The 23,732-nt window shown below is 32.8% G+C and overlaps 2 protein-coding genes across 4 annotated transcripts in view; one reads left to right on the plus strand and one right to left on the minus strand.

Annotated features, from left to right (window-relative positions):
- The window catches only part of LOC140445208 (uncharacterized), a 486,932-nt gene that overhangs the window by 347,730 nt on the left and 115,470 nt on the right, over positions 1-23,732 (plus strand). The gene's annotated exons all lie outside the window — the stretch shown is intronic.
- LOC140446249 (facilitated trehalose transporter Tret1-like) overlaps positions 3,113-23,732 on the minus strand; it is a 31,259-nt gene continuing 10,639 nt past the window's right edge. For both annotated transcript variants that reach the window (XM_072538790.1, XM_072538789.1), the window contains 2 exons: positions 19,991-20,167; positions 3,113-4,544 (listed from right to left, as the gene is read on the minus strand). In XM_072538790.1, the coding sequence (XP_072394891.1) occupies positions 3,232-4,544; positions 19,991-20,051 (1,374 nt within the window). In that variant the 5' untranslated portion in view covers positions 20,052-20,167 and the 3' untranslated portion in view covers positions 3,113-3,231. The remainder of the gene's footprint in view (positions 4,545-19,990; positions 20,168-23,732) is intronic.

Consider the following 23,732-nt stretch of genomic DNA (forward strand, 5'->3'; position numbering starts at 1 on the left):
TTTTTTAACGAAAAATGACACTTTTCAACAGCGAATAACTCAAAAAGTATTGATCTAGCGAAAAAAATGTTCACTACATTTTTTGTTTGAAATTTGTCCTTCTATCAAATAGCGTAGTTATTTTGAGTGAAAAAATTTTCACCCTTGAAAAGGGGTGGCAAACACCCCCAGGATAGAAGCGCACATCGGCACTATATAACTTTTGTTCCTTGAGTAATCATTTACCAACACACAAAATTTCAAATGAATCGATTCAGTGATAAAGAATTCGGAGGTAAAAACCCTCAGTAACTGATCTACTCGTGGAAGTGACCATGGGAACAACTAGTAAAAAAAAGATTTAAGAAAGAATTCTATAGGCCAAAACCAAGCCTTCGGGAAAAAAATTAAGCAAATAGACAAAAATAAAGATATACAAAATACTGATATGGCCAGTTACCACATATGTGATGGAAACATCAATGATAAACAGAAAGAATACAACTTAAAAATACTTAATTATCCCTGGCTTTAGACAGCATATTATTGTTTTTGCCGTTTGCCACATCCCAATCGCTATTTCTTTCGTCATATATATATCTTCTTCAGTGAGGTTTCTTTTTCCATTACTGTTTTTATTTTTCGGTTTAATTATAGCCAGCGCGGACGGTCCCGCCGTTTGTCGGTAAACTGACACGGTTCAAAGAAAGGTGGAAGCTGATGTATAGGAAGTACTTACCTTATCAAACCTTTTGACGTGCCTAGGGGTAGATACGGTCAGTGTCCTGGTAATTTTTCTATAGAGTGTATGTGTATGTAATCTGACCTAATCCCCCGATATTGAGGGGATACGCTCCATTAAGTAGTTATCCTATATATAGCAAACTTTCCATTAAGGTATATATATCTTCACAACTTTTTTACTAAAATTGATTTTTTCTGCTTTTTATTTCTTTTTTTTTTGCTTTATAAGATTGCTTCTATATTCTGTTCTGTCTTATTGATGTCCTATGGTCAGCCACGTTTGGCAAGCTTTAGGGTTGATCCATCTCAGACTAGGATTATACACCAAAGCGTAAACCATATGATAATGACGATACATACACGAGATATCACTATTCTTTTTCAATAATAGGCACTTGTTTCATCAATCAATAAATTAAATTGAATTCTGCTATACTATAATATATATACTACATACTAATAAAAATTATATAAGATCAAGTAAAATAAAATCGATACATAAAATCTCTACCCACATTGATCATATTCGATCTACATCATCGGTTTTTTGCACTAGAACATATCTATTTCAAGTTGTACATGTATCATTACCGTTCTCAAAAAAATCTTTTGATTGTGAAAGTGAAATCTCCCATTGAAGTATTTATTAACCTGCAGATAGGTTAGAAAAAATTGACAAGGATGTAGATTAGCGCCTTCATTTTCCGATTCGGTCTATTAAACAATCGTTGATACGTCTACGAGTATACGTGAACGTATGTGATAATAAACTTGAAAATATCTAAATTTCACTGTAAACTATAAATCTAAATGATTAATATCAATTCTTGTTGTGTTGGATATACTTTAGCAGTGATATTTTTTGTGTTCTTCATTAGAAACAATTGTTGTTTAAATGGATTCAAGGAAATTGATTATCATTCATTGTTATGAATCTGTCGCTCTGTCTCTGAAGTTTAAAATGAATAGTAAAACACAAAAACAATACACTAAACAGGTGCCATACGTCAACATGTTAAGGATGGTGGCAACTGTGCCGTAGGTATCGTTACATTGCATTACAAACCTTTTTCTTAAATGAAGCCTATGTTCTTGTAAGAGGTATCGTAATTCCTAAGTGCCGCTGGTAGAAGAATCCAGCCTTATGTTTCCTCGGCCTAGTACTCTTCTTCATTTACGTTTTTACAAGTCCAAGTTACCTACCAGATTATGGTTTATTATCTTCAGTGGAACATAGAAATTTAATCCTGGCATGGATATACTATTAAAATATTCATTATTCCACACCTAATCCCAAATTGTAATGATTTTTCCATTCAACTACTTTAAAGAAAGTTCTGTGTGGCCAATAAAGTTGTAACAAAATAGTTCTAAACATTAAATTTTATTTAATTTCGTCACATTTACGAAATTATCGAAAACAAAAACTGCAAATCAGCAAGCCTTCAGAAATAGAAAAATATTATTTGCTTACACTTATTTCGATCTGTGTATAGATCTCCGCCGTTTCTCACTTTAAGGATTTTAATGTCTCTTGTCTAGTCCTCCATTTCTCTCCAGATTTTCCCTTCGTTATTTCAGTATCTGGCTTCCATCTGGTGAGCTTCTTAATCAGTCTGTCATTTTTTCTTCTCTTTATATGTCCCAACGTGAATTAAAAGAAATGACCAGAGACGGAGATCTTTGGAGACGGACAAAACACGACATCACTATGACCACTTCACTCCCTCCAGGGGGTCAGGATTAAAGAGAGAGAGATGTGCCATTTTAGTTTCTGCGCTTTAATAAATCTAACTATTTCATCTATCTTCATTATTTCTAATTTCATAGTTCATTCCTCTTTTAATTTCATTGTTTTGCATTTTTATCGGGTCCATAATTCTTCCTAGGATTTTTGTCTCAAATATTCTTAATCTTTCTTCTTCTTCATTTGTAAGTTATCAGTTGCGTTTATCAGTTTTGTATTTCTGGATAAGTTTTTGTCCTTCATTAGTCCAATCGTCCAGTTTTTCTTGTCATAAATATTTCTTTCTTCGTTTATTTGTTTTCTTTTTGTAGATAGTCTTTTTTTCTTTTTCTTTGTGTTATTCTTTTATTTAGATATTTAGCTAACTTGTCCCAGACTGTTTTAACTATTATATTTTCTGTTATATCCTATGAATATGTATGCTTCAATTGTCATTTCTCTCCTGTACAAACTTGCCTTGTTTTGTTCATTACTATTTTTTCTGTCATTTTAGGATCTCTTCTTTTATCTCTCGATCGATTTTCCTCTCATTCCATTCGTCTCATATTCGTGTTTCAAATATATTATTCGTTTCTTTATACCCGTACCATTAATTTTAATCTAATATTTTATGCATTTAAATTATACAATAAAAAAGCGATGTATTCAAAAATAAAATTTATTTAGAAAAGTACATTTACATTTCACATTGAAAAAACAACATTTTGTCAATTAATACAGTAATAAGTATTTAATACAGTCAATAATATCTCTTGGTGTACTCAATTCCCTTTCAAACTCTGTTGAATCTCCTCCAAAGTCTTTCCTTTCGTCTCTGGCACAATAAAACACGACAAAACAGCTGTGATCATATCACAACATCCAAAAACAAAAAACGGTCCACATAATCCAGTTAGACGTGTCAAGTTATAAAAATATTTATTTGTAAGAATATACATGATGGCGTATATCATCATCACAACAGATATAGCTTTTGCTTTAATACTAGCTGAGAACAACTCACTCAGCATGAGTCCTGGAAGAATTCCGACACCAAAGGCAACGAAGACTAGAAAAATGAGCATGCCCACCAGCGGAAACCACTTGAAATTAGAAAGATCTACGGTTGGACAATGTTCATCTAAGTAAAAATAAGTTCCTTCAAGTAGGAGTATAATAGAAGTTAAGGCTAGAGATATGGCAAACGCCTTTTTTCTTCCTAACTTTTCGGAAAACACTGAGGCAATTGTATATAAAACAAAAGCTACACCGGTATATATTAAAGTAGCAACTGAAGGATCGATATTTCCTCCGGCTCGGGTAAAAATAAACTGTGTATATGTGATAAATACCATAATACCAGACAAAACAAGTGACACTCTTATAAATATGCCTATCAGAACTGCTTTTCTATTACTTTTAATGAGAATTAAATCTTTCCAAGTACCAGACTCAGAAATTTGTCTTTTAACGTCGTCTTTGAGTATTGTATACTCATCGTCAATGTCATCCCTTAACCTAAAGAACCTTAATGCAGCTTTTGCTTCTTCATCTCTGTCTTTCATAGCAAAAAAATACGGCGATTCTGGCATGAAATAAAACGCTGATACAAATATTAAAGGCACTGATAGACTTACAATAGACGTTTGTGGTACTGTTAAATAAATACCGAAAACATTTATTAAAAACTGTCCTAAGAATCCAAAAATCATCAACCCATTGCCCCAAACGCCTCTAACTTCTGGCGTAGATATTTCCCCAATATACAAAGGCAACGACGCAAACAATAAACCATCCCCAAGTCCCGCACAAAATCTAGCAAGATACAGCACATAAATATTAGTAAAAAACAATTTGAGTAACCAACAGATCGAATACGGTAAAGCTGTTAGCATCAAAACCGGCTTTCTGCCAAATCTGTCTGGCAGAAGTGAGGTAAACGGTAAAGATACAACTAGCCCAATAACGTTTATCATTGTAAAATAAGATGCTTCTTCTTCTGTGATGTTATAATTCTGCTTATCGTGAGTTATCTTTACGACGTAGGGCGATGACCAGGCTATTGTCATTCCACTGATAGCCGAGCTTAGGCAACCTGAAAATTGAATAATTAGGTAAATACTAGTGAGTACAAGAGTCAGGTTACTGTAAAATTGTATTGTTTGTAAATTTTAAATTAATATGCCACTAAAATGGGTAATAGAAAGAAAAAGAAACGACTTATTCACAAGCTGTTACTTTTAACATGTAAATTAACATTACAATTATTACAAATTGTACCAATATTAAGTGTATTTGACTTTGATGCGTATATTATTATACCAGTTTATATTGTACCGCTATGAAAGTAAACTTGCATTTAATGAATTTAATATTTTAACTTTAATTTTCTTTTTATCTGTTAAGTACACTAAGCCCAGAATAGCAATAGACGTGAGCTGCGCTCAAACCGGAGGAGGGATGCAGAATTCATTTGGAGCTTTAATTGCAAGGTTGCCACGGTTGCACACACACACACACATAACAATAATTTTTGTAGAACCCTAGCTCCGCGTGACATGTGTGTTCCAATGGAACAGTGGGACCCACATATCCGAAGATCAAACCGGTCACACTCCGTAATGGAGTGGTACCTATCTGACCCCCAAGCTATAAAAACCACCCCTCCCCATCGCAGGACATAACGAATGAGGAGGCTTTGTACTGAAAATTACTTTGGATGCCCTAGGTAATGGGACATCCTCTGTTTTACTTAATGTGGTTAAGCCACCAGATTTTAGGGGTAGCTAGAAAAGCTTTTCTCCCTATGAATGACTAAAGTTAATTTTTACATGACTGGACTTGTATTCCAAAATGTGTGTTCCGGTCAGCTTTCACCGAACTAATTCTTCCCCCGGATTGTGTGTACTCGGTCACTCAGCCGCCAAATTGGCAAAATAATTTTTGTTCTCCTGTCGGCTGAGCACGCGAAGGGTTTGGCCATTAAGTCCACGTTTGTCGTTACGTGAACTCGATGCTTAAGTTCCGCGAACTTGGTCGTTTTGATCTAGCTGAAGGGCCTTTTAGCTGAACAGCTTTTCTGCATGTGCTGTTGATCAGCATTCACTCTAATTTTTTGTATAGTATTGGCGCTGCATGACTACTGTAACAGAAGGTTATAAGTATAAAAATAAAAAATTAAAATATATATATTCAGGGATTCTACAGTATTCACTGCCTTCCCTCGCTCAACCGTTTCCATCTCTCTCTGTTGTCCCATTCTCCATCGTTTAGGCCTCTCTTACTCATGGCGTCGTCTACTTCGTTCCTCCAGGATTTTCGGGGTCGTCCTCTTTTCCTCCTTCCTATGGGGCTCCATTATTCTCTTTATCCATCTGCTGTCGCTAGTTCTTCTTACATGTCCATGCCACTTTAGTCTTTTTTTTTCTATGTGTTAGTATGTCTGTTTCTATTGATGTTCTTTGCTTTATTTCGTCATTACTTCTCCTATCCATTCTTGTTACTCTGCAGCATCTTCGCAGGCATTCTATCTCTGTTGCTACTATCTTACTGCTGTTTTTCTTGTTTATGATTCAATTTTCAGCCCCATATATCATAATACTTCGCACTAATGTTTTATAAATCTGTGTTTTTGTCGTCATATTTAGGTGTCTATCCCACCATAATGAGTTAAGTTGTCGAATTGCTGTTCTTGTTTGTCCTAATCTTTGTGTAATTTCTTCCTCTGTTGTTGCCTTTTTCGTTATTAAAAACCCCATGTATTTGAATTTATCCTTTACTTTGATTGTTACGTTGTCATCAATTCGTAGATCTTCTATGTCTTCTCCACTTGTAGATAGGTACTCTGTTTTCACGAGGTTAATATCTAGGCCAGCCTTGGTATATTCTTCTTGTAGTTTCGTCATCATGCAAAAATAAAAATAACTACTCGTAGATAAAGGAAATAAAATATAAGGATGGGGTATTTTTTTGCCTTCTGTTACTGCGTTTATTCGACTATTGCATGGCTTTCATTTCTTCACTGTTCTTCTGGGTCTTCTCTACATCCAGCTAGCTGTTGTCTGGGCCGCCTATGTACTGTCCTTTAGTTTTCGTGATGGTCTGTCAACTCTCTTAATAGTCTACTAGGATGGTTCCTGAGATCGTTGAAAATCATCTGTGCTTTTCTTTTTCGTCCATTATTCTCAGGATTCTCTTTTGTTCTGAGTCCCTAAATACGTACCTTAATGAAACGTACTTAGGTATATTGTGAGCCTTCCTAATCATATGGTTCTGGACTATTTGTATTTTGTTTCTGTTAGATTTGTGTGTCTACATGCGGCCGAGGCGTGTATTAATGTTGGTAAAATTATACAGTTTGCCATCCTAATCTTTGTTTTAAATCTTAGTTTACTATTCCGACCTGATAATGGTAACAGTTGACTTCTAATTATTTTATCTTTTTGAACCGTTTGTTTCACGTGTTCTGTAAAGGTCAGCTTTTTGTCCAACGTTACACCTAGGTATTTGACTTGATTTGACCATTCAATTTGCGTATCTTTCGTATTTTCTTTTTTGGTACATGACGATCTGTGTTTTGTCAGGAATGACAGCTATTTTCCACTGTATACACCAATTTTGTAGTTCGTTAAGTGCCCTTTGTAGGTGTCTTGTTGCTAGATCTGGATTGGTACTGCTAACAGCTAACAGTCTGCGTATAGACTGCAACGATCTGATTGTCACGGTTGTTATAAATATTGACTGATTTATTTTGAAATATTTTTAACATGAAGCATTGTTTATAACAAGTTGCATTTAATTATTTAAAATTTAAAATTTATAAATTTTAAATGGTTATTTAAGAATGTTTGGTTACTGTAAATTCTTTATACTATAGAAATACTTTAAATAAGCTCTTTTGATCAGTCTGTAATTTCCGTCTTTGAATATTTCTAATTATTTATATCGTAAAATGTGTTTTAAAGCGACGAGTTTTTTAAACCCACTGTTCGTTCCATCAGTCCAACTATTACTGGGACTATGGCTTAAAAGTAAATACGTTCCATCAGTAAACACAATAAATCTTTTTTCGTTTCTAAATTGTTTATTCTGTCTTAAATAATGTAATATTATATGTCTTATATCATGTTTTTCCGTCAAAAATTTTCGATTATTTTCTATTTCTTTTTTTCAAAAAAATCCGAGATTATTATTTTCTTAACGCATACTTTCTTTATAATCATCAACTTCTTCCACAAATCCCTTAGGAATTTTATTTAATGTGAGCACTTGTTTTTCAGTTCTTGTTTTCGGACCTTAGGAAGCGTAGGAAGAAGACGCGTTTCCTGGTTAAAGAACCTGAGAGAGTAGTTTGGTTGCAGCTCAGGGCAATTGTTCAGAGCAGCTGCCTCGAAGGTCAGAATAGCCATGATGATTGCCAACCTTCGTCGCGGAGATGGCACTTAAAGAAGAAGAATAATGATATCAATGATGATATCAATAATTAATCAAATGCATTGATGATGAAATCCTGCACAAAAAGCGAAAGAAGAAAATATGAAACAAAAAACATGGACATTAAAAGAGATGTTCGACAGAGGTATGTAATGTCTCCATTATGGGGTATGTGTTATTCAACCTTACAGCGAAATAATTTTTAAGGAAGCATTATTGGAGGAAGAATACTGTTTAGCAATAAATGGAAAAATCTCCAACAACATAAGATTTGCCAATAATACCAATATTTTACTTTTATTTGATAATTTATGATCAGATTGTAGTGTCCATTAACATCTAACAGGCAGGTCCAGAACTCCAGATACAACTAGAAGTTGTAGTGTCCAGACACTACAACTGGTCTTCAAGAAACGTCTGAGTTTTTTTTGATTGTAGGGATTCTGGTTCTTGGCCACAGAGCTTTTCAGATTTTGAAAGGTGTTACACAACAAAAGTGAGCTTTGACAATCTGATGGAGCCAAATTTAAGTAATAGCTACAGAGAAGTACGTAACTTACCAAAGATTGGTTTTATGAAGTTCTCAAAAAAGAAAATTAATTTATTCACAAATTTTGTTTATGTTCGTGGAAAGCGTTAGATCTTGTTTCGGAAAGAGAGATTGATGCAGAACTCCAAAAACAAGATCCATCAAGGAGAGTCTCACTGAATGGCGGCTTTGCGCTGCATTATTGATGCTATTCTATTTCTACCAAAACAAGTAAGTCCATTACGAGGAATAAAAGAAGACAATTATTTTAGCGACCCATCCAATAGAAATTTTTTGAAGGGCAAATCTCCTATTTTGGATGCGAAATGTTATTCCTTAATATTTGATTACACTCCGGATATTGGCCATAGTGAGCAAATGACAGAAGTAGTTCGTTACATTAAAACAAATGCATGGGAGGTAGAAGACAGTTTTATTGATTTTCACATAAACTAAGAAACACAAGTTTCTGGTATGTTTTGTTGAAAAAGATCAATCATGTCAATGATTTTTTGCAAAGAAAAGATCTAAGAGTAGATTTAGCTGCCCAGAATCTTCAAGGTCTTTTAACGCTATTAAAGTCTTGCAGAGAGTGTGCTCCACCTGAGGCCATTACTAAGAATTAATTCGTAGTAAGCATAACTGATCTACCGTGTGATTTCTTACCAAGAAAAAAGAAAAAAATGTCTGATGAGCTGTGTGGAGATGGAGCTCTGACAAGCACTAAGAATGTGTACCAATTAGCTATGTTAGAGGTTATTGACCGGATAATTACGGAACTCAGTGACAGGTTTAAGGCTTTTGGACAACATAAACAGAAAGTTTGGATTTTAGAATGCAGTTCGAATTAAAGAAATGCAAACAAAAGATCTAAAAATAAAGGCAGAAGAATTCGCAAATACCTGGACCTGGAGGCATCTCACCTGAGCTTATAAAATACGGATCAAAAAAATTACACCGGATGATACAATAGATATTTCAGAAAGCCATAAATGGAGAACAGCTCCCAAAGGAATAGACGGAGGCATATATGACATCTATATTTAAGAAAGGAAATGGAAAACGATGCGAAAACTGCAGAGGAATAAGCGTAATATCATCAATAGGAAGATTATATGGGAAGATACTGCGAGAAAAGATAGAGCTAGCATTAAAGGCAAATTCGGGGAGGATCAGGCAGGCTTCACGGCAGGAAGATCATGCATAGACCACATATACACACTGGAACAACTGTTGGAAAAGAAAAAAGCAAAAAATAAAGATATACATTTGGCATTTGTGGACCTGAGAAAGGCGTATGACTCTGTACCAAGGTCAGAACTATGGGAGGCAATGTACAAATTAGAAATACAGACGGAACTCATAGAAGCTACAAAAGCTCTGTATAAAGAAAATAAAGTGTTCATTAAAATGGGAACAAGAATCATAGGAGACTTCACCACAACAAAAGGGCTCCTGCAGGGTTGTTCCACATCTCCAACCCTATTCAAAATATACTTAGAGAAAGCCTTGACTACATGGAAAAGAAAATGCAAAGGCATGGGAGTACCGGTACGGATACCTATATACGTTAAGCTTTGCAGACGATCAAGTAGTGATTGCACAAGACCAAGACGACCTCAGCTACATGATGAAGAAGCTACAAGAAGAATATACCAAGGCTGGCCTAGATATTAATCTCGCGAAAGCAGAGTACCTATCTACAAGTGAAGAAGACATAGAAGATCTACATATTGATGACAACGTAACAATCAAAGGAAAAGATAAATTCAAATACTTGGAGTTTATAATCACGAAAAAGGCAACAACAGAGGAAGAAATTACACAAAGATTAGGACAAACAAGAACTGCAATCCGACAGCTTAACTCAGTATGATGGGATAGACACCTAAATATGAAGACAAAAACACAGATTTATAAAACATTAGTGAGAAGTATTATGACACATGGGGCTGAAAATTGGATCATAAACAAGAAAAACAGCAGTAAGATAGTAGCAACAGAGATGGAAAGCCTGCGAAGATGCTGCAGAGTAACAAGAATGAATAGGAGAAGTAATGATGAAATAAAGCAAAGAACATCAATAGAAACAGACATACTAACATTTATAGAACAAAAAAGACTAAAGTAGTATGGACATATAAGAAGAACTATTGACAGCAGATGGATAAAGAGAATAACCGAATGGAGCCCCATAGGAAGGAGGAAAAGTGGACGACCCCGAAAATCCTGGAGGAACGAAGTGGACGACGCCATGAGTAAGAAAGGCCGAAACGATGGAGAATGGAACAACAGAGAGCGATGGAAACGGTTGAGCGAGGGAAGGCAGTGAATACTGTAGAATTCCTAAATATATATAATTCGCAAATATCTACACTGCTGATCTCAACGTTAAATAATTTATATTTGAAATTCAAAGTTTTAAGCATCACGCTTCATCAGTTGATCAAAATTTAAAGGAATCCGCATCAAGAGAAATGTTAAGTATTGTTTATAAAAATAAACTAGAGGAAGGCTACCCTAACATTACTACTGCACTGAAATTGATTCGCACGCTATCAGATACAGTGTTATCTGGAGAACGAAGTTTTAGCAAACTTAAAATCATTAAAAACTACAAAAGAAGTACAAAGGAACAGGAAAGACTTTTAATCTAAGTATAATAACCATTGAATACAATACATAACAAATATTTGCGTAGTTATATTTTTTCATAAATACAACTTTTTAATAGTATACAAATGGTGTGCAATTTCAACTAACGCATCTAAAAAAATGGCTTACAGAGGTATTATTTTTGCTGATCTTTCCTCCCCTGACAAATCTCCTAGTTCCGGCCATGCCTACGGATTTTTATTTAAAAAAAATCGTTATTTTAGCTAGCAGTCTAGATACACTACAACATTTTTTTTTTTTTGGCAAAAACAATAGTAGACGATCTTCTTATCTTATCATACCCAGTTCATTCGTTATTTAACGACATTGCCAAATCAAACAGGAGATCTAATAATCTAATACGGCGTCTAAGATTTGGACAGTTGTTAAAAAAACTGTTGGAAAAAAAAAACGTTTTAAACTTGTGCCATCAAAGAGCTAGTTACACAATTTCTTTTTTCTTGTGTCTTCACCGTACGTTATTTGTGAAGAAATTTTGTCAAAATAAAGTATGAAGTCCTCAAAACTACTTTTAATAGTTCGGAATTTAAATAGAAAACATACAGACAAAAAGAGAAACCCATAGAATTTTGGGAGAAAGCTAACCATTAATCACCATTAACAAGCGATTTTTTCATTATCAACCATTACAAATGAAAAAGCATTTCTAGCAAGCTATAGAGTTCCATATCGCATTCCAAAAAATAGTAAGCCACATGCAATTGCTGAAGATTTGACTCTACCTATAGATGCTGAGATGGTGAAAATAATAGCAGGTAAAAAAGAGGCTGCAAAAATAAAAATCATACCCCTTTCCAATACCTAATACTATCCAAAGAAAAATAAGTGACATGGCAGAAGATATTCGAGATCGAAATATTGAAAACATCAAAAATTCGTTATACAAATGGATGAATCAGATATTTCCAACTTTGCAACACACGTATCTCAGGTATTTCTTATTTTAGAATAGATTCAGGTTAAATTTTTGTACTTTATAATTGACTGTACTTTGTAATTATAATAATGAATTGCAATTGAAAACTTTTCCGTTAAAATTTTAGTGACTCAGCCATGCATTTTTCCACTTAAATAGTTTACAGATACATATTTTTTAATGTAAATTAAAGACACTTAAAATAACTTTGCATAACATAACTTTGTTGATACCCGATAAGTTATTCAGATCAATTAGTTTTTACGTAAACATAAATATTGAAAATAATAGCGGAAATACGATTATGTTTTGTTTGTTTCCTAGAAACTAACATAAAAACAAACAATTTTATGGTAATGAGTCATAAAATTTTAAAAACAATGAATAAAAATAATTAAGTAATTAATTATTGTTCAATTTATATACTTTATATAACGTTTCCATCACGTGATCACAATTTTCAATTATTTGATAGTGCATAAACAGTATTTTTGTCAAGAAAAATATAAAATATTTGTTTATTTTTTTATTTTTTCACGTTTATGGTCTTCTTATTTGAGTATCGTGCCCAGATTTAAGCGTTAACAGCCTCCATAACAATTACAGATTCATCTTCCGGGATTTTCCGAGATTTCCGGAGTGGTGAAAATTATGTCATCATTATTAATACTGCGACAGACTATTCCAGCCAAATTAAAAAAAAAAAGTAAGTTTTTACGGAGAATTTCAAATGGACTTAATTTTTCCGAGCTTTCCCATATTTCCCGGCCTATGAAAACTATGTAGTTATTTATATTTCGACGAGCTACCCCAGATTAAAAAAAGAGGCTTCTAGCTGCAATGGAAGCCGGGATAATCTAAATTTTTCCTAGGTGTTTCAATTTGAAGTTCCGATCTCGAAAAAAAAAACGAAGCTGAAACAGTCATCCCCTCCACTTTCCTATGTCGATCTTTCGAAAGTGCCTTCGTGTCGAAAGGCTGTAAGTTTCGAAAAATTGGATAAATTTTATAGCTATAAGTTTCAATATAAAGTTTAGATTTTTATTCAAAATTTGTGCAAATTTTATTTTTTAATGTTTATAAACAATGGAGGTATGATTTTTTAAAAAATAGTCTCTAACTTCGTTCCTATTGGTCATAGAAGGTTTTTTTTTTTTTTCACCAGCTATCCAATGGTTGTACGTACAAGTCTGTAGCTTAAAAAATATAGAAGTTATTACAATTGTTTATAAGTAAAAAACATACCCCTTTTTCAAACGTTTATTTTGTAAATAATTTCTATGAAAACGCAATATGCATTTAACTTCTGAGGAGATAGTTAAGTCTTAAAGAATCCTATGAAATCTGCTAAATGTGTCTAGCATCATTAATAGAGCAAGTTCAATAGTTTAAATATTTAGCCTCAGGGATAAATAAATTAAATAACTTTTAAACTATTTGAGCGATCGGGGGGAAATTTCGCACAAATTTAAAAGACGATAATTCCTCGATGGTTAAATATATTAATAACATTTTATTTTGTTAATAAAAAAATTATTAAAATTTATAAATTAGTGCAAAAAACTATTTTTTTCCATTTATCCCCGTAAATTATTTATCAATTTTAATTTAATTAACGGGAAAATAAAGATATTCTTGATATAAAAAAATTATATAAATATTGTTTATTTAAAATATAAGGGAAAAAACTTATAGATAAAAAATCAAATTGCGACCATAAATTATTGTTTAAAAAAAAACGCAAGGTAAAAACAAGAGTACTTTTTCGTCTATTCGTTATCTAGTAACCCCCACCTATGTCTTAAAAGCTTCATTTTTGCATAACCAGACTGGGCGATATAAAATCTTTTTCTATCGCCCCCCATCTGTAGTCTTTCTGTAGTCCCCCATCATTAAAACAGTAATTTGCTCTTTTTTATCAAAAATCATCTTTAGTGTAGCTTTTAAAAACACATAAAACAAGTATCAGTTTTAGTCATTAAAACAATTTATTTTACAAAACTTTTCAATATACGTCAAGCGATTGTTAGCTTTATGAACTAATGTCAAAATCACAGCATTCTATATTTACTACATTACTTCAAAACTATTTGGAACAAAGAAGATTTATTTCTTCGTGACTAGATAAAATACCAAGTGATACATATGGGTGAACTAATATTAAAGTGAGGATTTCAATAATAATACAATATAGAGTATTGTGTTTAAAAAACCAAAGTCACTGATTATATCAGAAAAATGGTAATTCTGACAACATTGCAAGCATCAACTTTAAAATCTCCATATTGCAGAATAGGCGTATCTCAGTTTTTATAAAATTTGGAGTATCCATTTAAGAGATAACTTCCGAAAGCAATATAGCCATTGCAAACGCCACATTCAAGCATTATGCCCTCCGTTGATTTACGTGAATCAACCCAGATGTACAATCATCATTATCATTGCTGCTACAGCCCTAATTGAGCCTCGACCTTCCCCAGGCTATTTCGTCAGTTGTTTTTGTTCTTCGCCAACTATTTGCCAGTTTGCTGCGCCGATGTTAATAGCGTCCTCTTCCACACCTTTCCTCCATCTTAGTCTTGGTCTACCTCCACTTCTATTTCCTACTGCTGCCGATAAAAGGATTCATTTGGGTGGGTAATTTGCATTTGATCTCGACATATGTTCGGCCTATCTAAGCGCACCTATTTTTATGAAAGATATTACATATTTATCATTATTATATATTATTTCATTATACTTCCCGTGCAATTCAAAAGTATATCGCCTTCTTCAAACACCATTCTCACAGATTGCGCACTTTATTCTACCTAGTATCTTCCTTTCGAAGAGGAGCAGACAATTTGCGTCTGTTTTGAAGATGGTCAATGTTTCTGACCCATATGTTAGCACTGGTAGGATGTGTTCTATATATTGTTAATTTGGTCTTTTGGCTTAAATTTTTGATTTTTAGATGATTATTTAGTCCAAAATCAGATGGATAATATAATCCATCTAAATTAACTATTGTTAAGGGCTTGCTTCAAGCTGAAGCTAAAAAACCAAGGCGGAGAAGACTCACAAAATACTGGAGATTTCAAATCCAGAAACATTTAGTGTCGCGTGTTTCATTAAGGGAAACTGCTAACTGCAAGAAAACTTATAGCATTTTATAAAAACAAGTGGATCTAAATGTGACAACTACTTTTTTATACACAGTTGCAGCATGGAAAAATCTTTTACCTACGAATATAAAAAATGGTTGCAAAAGGTTGGATATATGGAAATAATCCGAAGATTCCTGTATTATATTATAATATACTGTTATATTATAATATACTGTTTTTATGTATCTTTCTATTGAATATCAATTCAGATTTTTGTTGTAAGTAACATGTAAAATTGATATTCTGTAAATACCAAAGGAACACATAGCAAAGTAAGTTCGAAGTTCAAACAGCATTATATAATAAATAAGCTATAACTTATTGGTTGAATACATAAACATAATAAAAACAAAAACAGGTAATTTAGAAAAATGGATTAGAATTTTAAAAAAATAAGCAACCACAGTGTTGCCGAAGTAAAATTAAAAGTAATTGAGTAATTTTTTAAATTATGAAATATTTCTAAGTTTAATAAATGGGTATATTTCCATGCTACTACTGTTTGCATCATTGTCATTTTTCTTCTCCTAGGTGCCGCTTCTTGTTGAGTGAAGCGATTATATTTGATATATTTGACAAATTAGAGTACATCTACCTTTTTTGGTAAATTCTTAAATATTTATAAGCTACGATTTTTGTTCTCTTCTTCTCTCGTCTATCTTTGCTTTAATTTTATCAATTTCGGGTATCCATATTCCTCATGCTTAGTCAATCATATTTACTTTGGTATTTTGTACCAAATTGAGGCTTTTTTTTATTTTTTTTACAGCTTTCCATGAATCATAATCAGGAGCTTCTAAAGCTGTTCCTAAGGTAGTTTTGAATTTCATTGTTTTTATTAGTATTTAGTAAGTTCTTGAGTTCTAGGGTAGCTTGATATAATTTAGTTTTGTCTGCAGGAGCACGAATTATTTATCAGATGTTCTTTATATTCCGTTTCTCGGCTATTTTTTGTTTAATTATCGAAGGCAGTTCTTGAGGTGTACTAGTTGAGACTTGGCTTGGTGTTCCCCATATCGCTTTCTGTATCGATCTTGTAAAATATTCCGCCGTGTTCTCTATTTCATCATTGGTTTTTAGTGGAGTACAGAGATCCAACAAGGTATCCAGATATTCACGAAAATCGCAATTCAGAGCGCAATTCAAGACAAGAGTTTGCCAACACGCAATTTTTGGGATTTTCTTTGTAAATTGCAAAATCAACGAGATCAGCATATATATATATATATATATATATATATATATATATATATATATATATATATATATATATATATAGGAATAGGTTCACCTGTTGATATAAAGTCAAGACTTTTGTTTTATGTTGCTGTTAATAGTTGTCTACCTTTTGGTGTTATTAACCTAAAGCCTCATTGTGTATGCTTAGGATTATAATAATCATCAGCCGCAATAAATCTGTTGCCAAGTGTAGTAAACAGCTGTTCATATTGATTACTAGTTATTGAATGCCTTAATGACTATATATTGCAGAAACTATCACTGAACCATGTCAGTCCTCTATGCTTATATTGGTTGCATGTATGTGATCTTTTGAATAATGGTTTAGTTCGTGATACTTGATTGTCTACCTAATAATAATTTCGGTTCCTCCGTGTGCCGTGCTATAATATCTGGATGATTTATGTAGTAGATTATATAGTTCGCATGTTTAAAGTAGCTTCGATATGTAAAATGTGTTCAGATACAATTTTTCCATGCTTGCTAACATGTAGACATTAATGTCTAAATTTAAATATTGCCCAATAACTATAAACTAATTGCCCTCAGTTTAACTTTTCTCTGTAAATAACTAGTACAATGCCTTTTAATCAAAAGCCTATAAAAAACACATTTGCTGATAAATGTGTATATTTACGTTTCTGGTTACCAACTTTAAGAAGAAAACATCTTCCTCATAAGCAATTATCTTTACTTATACTTTATAATACTACAACAAGAAAAATACAAAAAAAATAACAAAGACAGTAAATATTTCGGTACAATTTATAATAATATTATAACTTATTTTTGTTTGTAATTTATGACACGGTGATTTAAAAATTTCCGTGATAAATATTTTATAGATAATTAATAAATGTGTACATTAATGGCGTAAAATGATGTTATTGTTTTTTTATAACAACTGTTTAACGAAAATGTTTATATAATCATTAACGTAAATTAAATGTCGGAAATGATTCAATGGGTGTATGACCTATCATTTAAAAATAAAATTCTTTGTATATAAACTTTATTTTATTTTTTACTACTTTACTTTTATATAAACTAAAATTAATTATTTTCCAAAAATAAAGTCATGGATAAAATTCAGATAGGTACCACATTTATTTTCTCCCTTTTTTCTGCCACTTCTTTAATTAGTTCATTTCTTTTTCGATCATCTTATACAACAATATTTGTTTTTCAGCATTGCTACTTTGCAATCTTATCAAGGTTATCTCTAGAAAAATCATATTTCTTGTCTTGCCTTTAGAATTAACCTATGCAATCAGTTGCTAAGTAAGTATTGTGTCCAGATTTAGCCATACGGCTTACACTCCCTCTAAGGTAAAAATGCATTTCTCCCAGATACCTATGGTAAAAGGATTGATCTCTGGTGTGACTCTTTCCGTGTTATCGAGCCCTAGGTGACTTGATATGGTGGAATTTCTCTCAAAAATTTTCGTACACATCTGGACATCGCATTGTGTCTATAATTGTTATTTTTATATAGCAAGGTTTAATCCTGACAAACAGTTTTATTACCATATACAAAAATTTCTCAACCTAACCTATTTCACTTCCTAGTTCAAGCTTTTCTCGCCCAGGGGTCGTTCTGTGTATTTTTAAGGCAACAACTGGGTAGACCACGGTAAGGTAGATATATAAACATTTAAGGTAATAAGCCTAATCTATTTCAATTGTGAACTAAAGTGAACTACCTGTATGTTTATATAAGGTGTTTTGGACTGGATGACCAACATTTATAGATTGATTTTTTTTCTATAAAACTTTACTAGCCTTTTTAAGTGGCAGAGTACAAAAGTGCCATCTACTCTGATGCATAAAGGAAAATAAGTAAGTAATTTTTAAAAATTTCCCGTAAAACATCACACCTTCGTGACAACCTGTTGAAATTGTGTGGTAGCACAGGATTTGGTGTGGTAGCTGATTCTTTTTGTGTGTTTCTTATGGGGGTTAAATTATACACAACACTTTGCTTCACCGGTTTATTTCAAATCCTCGATATATATTTAACTTATATGTATATAATTTGCAATAATAAAAAACACTTTGCTCTTGTGCAGAATTAGAGAGAGAGACAGAGAGAAAGAGATAGAACAATATCTTGAGCGACTTATGCGCTTGAATAACTTAAGGTGACAATGTTTTAATACAGTTAGAGGCACTTACTACTAAAGAAAGTGGGTGTACGGGCTGGAAGGGCATCAGGTATGCTCACGGAGCTGTCTAATGTTAAACCCATATCAGGTGGTATCTGAAATGCAGGTGTTGCAAACCACAGTAGCGGCGTTAGTTTAAATTGGAGTAGTGACAAAATATATTTGGTTTTCCAACATAATCCGGCTCGAAGGACCATAAAGTAAAATAAGTAGATACGTTATTTTTACAAAGTTCCCGTGGACCGTCAAACCTTCGTGACAATGTCGAATTTTTATGTTTGTCGACAGGATTTGGTGTGATAGCTGATTCTTTTTGTTTCTCAACACTTTGCTTCAGCAGTTTATTTCAAGTCCACGATATATATTAAATGTATAATTGTACACTTTGCAATAATAAATTACACTGCAATACTAAATTACACTTTGCTCTTGTGCAGAACGATAGAGGACTGAAAGATAGAGAGAGAGAGAGAGAGAGAACAATGTCTTTAGTGACTTTACCACTTAAATAACTTATGTGACTTAGAGGCACTTACTACTAAATAAAGTGGATGTGCGGGCTGGAGGGCGTCAGGTATGCCGACGGAGCTGTCTGGCTTTTTAACCCATATCACGTGATATCTGACATGCAGGTGTTGCGGTGTTAGCTTGAATTGGAGTAGTGACAGATTATTTTTCTTGTGCACTTGTCATTGTCTTTGTTTCAGTATAATTGCGTTCAAACTATACGCACTTGCAGCTTGTTTTTCTGCTTCTTCGATCATTTGTTAATGTCTTTTTCTCCCAGTTTTTAATTTTTAAAAAGATCTCTGAAGTCATATTAAAAAGTTTGATTGAATGAAAATTGAAGATTTGTTTTTATTTTTTTATTTATTTGCTACCTTTCCAAATAAGGAAAATGTAGTTTTAAAATATTTTAAATGTGAATATGTATATTAAAATTATTTTGCATTGTAAACACTAAAATTTGGCTATTGAAAACAAAGAAAACGGAGACTTATTAGCTGAATACAGACGTCAAAAAGTATTGAAAAAGCTTATAATAGACCGGATAAAGGGGTAGAGGTTTCAGACTTACTAGTTTATCATGAGTGCGTGTACAATGATGGACTAGTAAGTCCAAAAACATTCTGTTGTGATATAGCCCGAAAGGGGTCTTTTTAATTATATACCCTTTATAAAGGATTTGTAAATAAAACTTTTGTGATTTATGGTATACAGTCAACTACAGGAATTTGATTTTCCTTGTGTATTTCATAAACGTTTTCATTTTTTCGTCGATTTTTTATTTTTCGCAAATGAAACATGAGATAATATTCAGCATAATTCAACCGAGCCTGTTTTCATTTTAAGTTAAATGCAATGTACGTGAATTTTGTTATCTTTACGTATTTTTTTTGGTCCACATTTAAGAAAAATAATACTGAAGTTACTTACCAATAGCAATTGCAGCAATTTGTGCATAATCCTTACCAAATATGTTAAATTTCAGAAACATGTTTGTTCATTTATTTAAACTAATAAAAATAAAAATATTTTTGATTGTTAATGATGTACTGTTGGATATTATTTGTATTAACCCATCATTGATTTTCACATGTGAACATCAGGAACCTGAAAAAGAAGAAGAATAATTAGATTCTTTGTTGCCGTCTAGTTAATTTCAATGACGTACTATTCTGACCATATTCCACTAATAAGTAATTTTAAGTTTAAGTGTAAAATGATTTCTAAGCTTACAAAATACCTTGGAAGTAATACAGCTTTAAAAAACTAATAAAACTAGAGAAAAATGACAAAAGAAACTGAAAAATCAATACTCAATATCAACAAAAAATGAAAAAGAAAGCCCGAAAAAATAATAGATATGAAAATGCAAAACATAAATCTTTAAACTTCCATAAAAACTTAAATAAATATCAAACAATTTTAAAAGTAACTACTTAAAAATGATAAAAGGTAATATCATTATAACAGATTACAATGAACTATGTATGCAAACTCTGACAAACATTTATACTATATCTTTTTTCCGACGATTATAACTTAGATACTCGTACAGCAAATGAAAGTACAGACTTAACTGGATCAACAATATTAAAATCAGAAATGGAATATTCAATCTCAGGTTTAAAAAATAGTAAAGCTGTAAGAACCGACAACCTAAATGCGGAAATAGTAAAACTCTTCAATATCAAGTACATATACAAACTCTTTAATACCATGTAACAATGTTACAATAATAAGAAAATACTATCAGATTGGCTGAAGTCAACTTTCGTACCAATTCCAAAGAAACACAACGCCAGACACTACGAAGACCATCGCCTAATCATTTTAATGAGCCACATACTCAGAGCGTTCTTCACATAAGCGTCTTTACGTCACATAAGCGGAATTATATCACAAATGTGATGAGAGATGCGAGACACTCAGTTTGGTTTCAAAAACCGTTTAGGAACAGAGAGGCACTTTTTTGCTGCACAGATGCTATCACCAAAGAAGTGATATCTTTATAGATTACTTTATAGGAGGATGATCCAACACCTCTATTGGAATCAAAAGGCAGGATTATGGATTACCAACGGTTTATGCACAGACCAAATAGTAATAAGTAACGGCATGAGACAGGGCTGCATCCCTTTATTATTTAACATATATGTAGAAAAGATTTTTTAACTTGCACAGCAGAGTAAAAAAAGGTATCAAAATAAATGAAATTCCCATGAATAATTTGCATTATGCAGATCATAGCTGCCGTAGGCAGCTATTATAGCAGACAACATTAACTAAAAGAGATAAGAAATAATATTCATACAGTGAGAGTAGCTACAAAATTTTAATATTTTGTAGCTACCTTAAACGATAAGTGGGACTGAGACGAGGAAGTGAAGATACGAGGAGTAATAATTAAAAATACTTTTACTACATTAAATAACTACCTTTTTTAGCACGAAACTCCTTGAAGTTTCTTTATTCGCATCCTAAAATGCTACGTATGGGCAATAATAATGTATAGTAGCAAGACCTTGTCCCTTAAAGTAAGATCGCTAAAGAGTATTGAAGCGTTCGAAATGTGGTGTCTCAGAAGGTTGCCTAAAATTCCGTTAGACGAGCATATTACAAATGCAGAGAATTTAATAAAAGGTAAAACCCAAAGAGAGCTTCTTAATATCGTTAAACAGCGAGAGGTCTCATATTTAGGCCACACCTTAAAAGGCAACAAATTTAATATTTTAAAAACCATTTATTGGACAAAATTCAAGGTCGAAGAGGACCTTGAATTGTCGCAAATGACACTCATGGTTCAGAGACATACGAAACTGGTGCAAAATACCTGATATCATACCATAATAAAAAGAACAGAAGAAGGATCCCTTTCCATAATCCAACTAGCATGAACGCCTACACACTGCATACCGTAGGGCATCAGAAGAAGATATATATAGTAGATATGCTAGTTAAAATTGTATTATATAACTCAATTAATTACTTCATTTAACACTATCGACACCTGTTAATAGATATGCATATATCTTTAGGATATGTATATATTATCTACAGGACTTTGTTTTGATCAGATGATGTTTGTTTTTATCTTTACTATTTACTTTTAAAAACAAACCGTAACTATTTAAGAATAATACAAAAACCAAAAGGATCAAAAATCAAATCAAATCCTTAAAAATTCAAACCGAAAATATTTATTGAGAATCACTAACTTCTCAGAAGAGGCAAAAAAGATATTCTGGGCTGAGTAGGCTAAAAATATATGTAAAACCATCCCACCGTCTCTACCTCAAGGTTGGAATGATTATTACGCTGCTGAGAAATTTAAACACGAGCAAAAACTGTGAAATAAGACGCGATGAATTCTTATGGTTTTGGGAACTCACCTAATTCAAGCCATGGTTTGAACTGGAAAGGCTATTTGGGGAGTGTATATTCGTAGAATATACGAGCTCGATTCGAGTTTCGTCGTTGTCATTTTCCTTTTAAGGCAGCTTTCGCTATTACAATCAATAAGAGACAAGACGAACAAAACAGACTCAACGTCGGACATTGTTTCGCCTTGGAATTTATCCAACAAACCAGATTGTTGACCATGTGCAACATAAGTCGCTTCCCGAGGGTTGAGTCCTGTAGTAATCTTGGACATACAAGTTTATCTTAATTGTATAGAAGAATAAATTCCATAGTTATTTGACGATTTATATAATTACAGTCTGCGCCCTATTCTAATTTGTTAATTTAATGTAAAGTGGATCATTATCTATTGTTTACTCGCCAGGGTGTACTCGCAATAATCGTGACACTTTACATTTAGGAATATAAACAATAAGACATAGAAATAGATATTTGAATAATGCATAATCTTAACTCAAATAACTATTAAATAATAATTTATGTTATTTAATTCTAATCTTCTATTTACTGCATTTTTCGGAATAGTACTCATAGTTATCATAGTAAAATTCCATCAAAGACACTTGACCATATAAAACACGCGTGTTTTTCCGAGTAGTGTTATATACAAAGAAGCTTTTTCAACTACTATAGAGTATTTTAATTAATAGTATTTTTTCTCTGGTACTACTCTCCCATGTACTTGAATTGAAGATGTAGTGGGACTTTAATTAAGTGATTACACTCTTCAAATTTAAGTAAAATAAAGCGTGTGCGAGATATCGTCAAAAATTTTTATTCGTTCAAAAGGAAAACCACACAAAACAGAGTTTAATTGGGTCAAATCGTATGATGTCGGTGGCCAGTTGACATCACCTTCACGTAAGATGACCATGGCTTATAATCGCTCATGCAAAATGTCCAATATAGCATGAGTTTTGGAACACGCAGCACCTTGAATCTTGAATCTTGAAACTTCATGTCATCGGTGCCCATGTCATTATATTCAGGCCAAAATAAGTTGATAATCACCGCTTTATAGCTCTGGCCGTGGATGGTAATGGCCTGGCCAATTCGTTCTCAGAAAAATACGGACCGATTCCTAGGGCTAGTCTTTTAAAAAAGCCAAAAATAGATTTATTTCATATTGTGATCTATACAGAAGATCATTTTAGAGGTAACCATGACAATATGATGTCTATGCAAACAAACGACCCCTTTAAAATCTTGTTTGAGAAGTATATTGTAACTACGGGAAAGTTTTTAGACAATA

The sequence above is a fragment of the Diabrotica undecimpunctata genome, chromosome 7 (assembly GCF_040954645.1).
Source record: "Diabrotica undecimpunctata isolate CICGRU chromosome 7, icDiaUnde3, whole genome shotgun sequence".
Taxonomy (NCBI): Eukaryota; Metazoa; Arthropoda; class Insecta; order Coleoptera; family Chrysomelidae; genus Diabrotica; species Diabrotica undecimpunctata.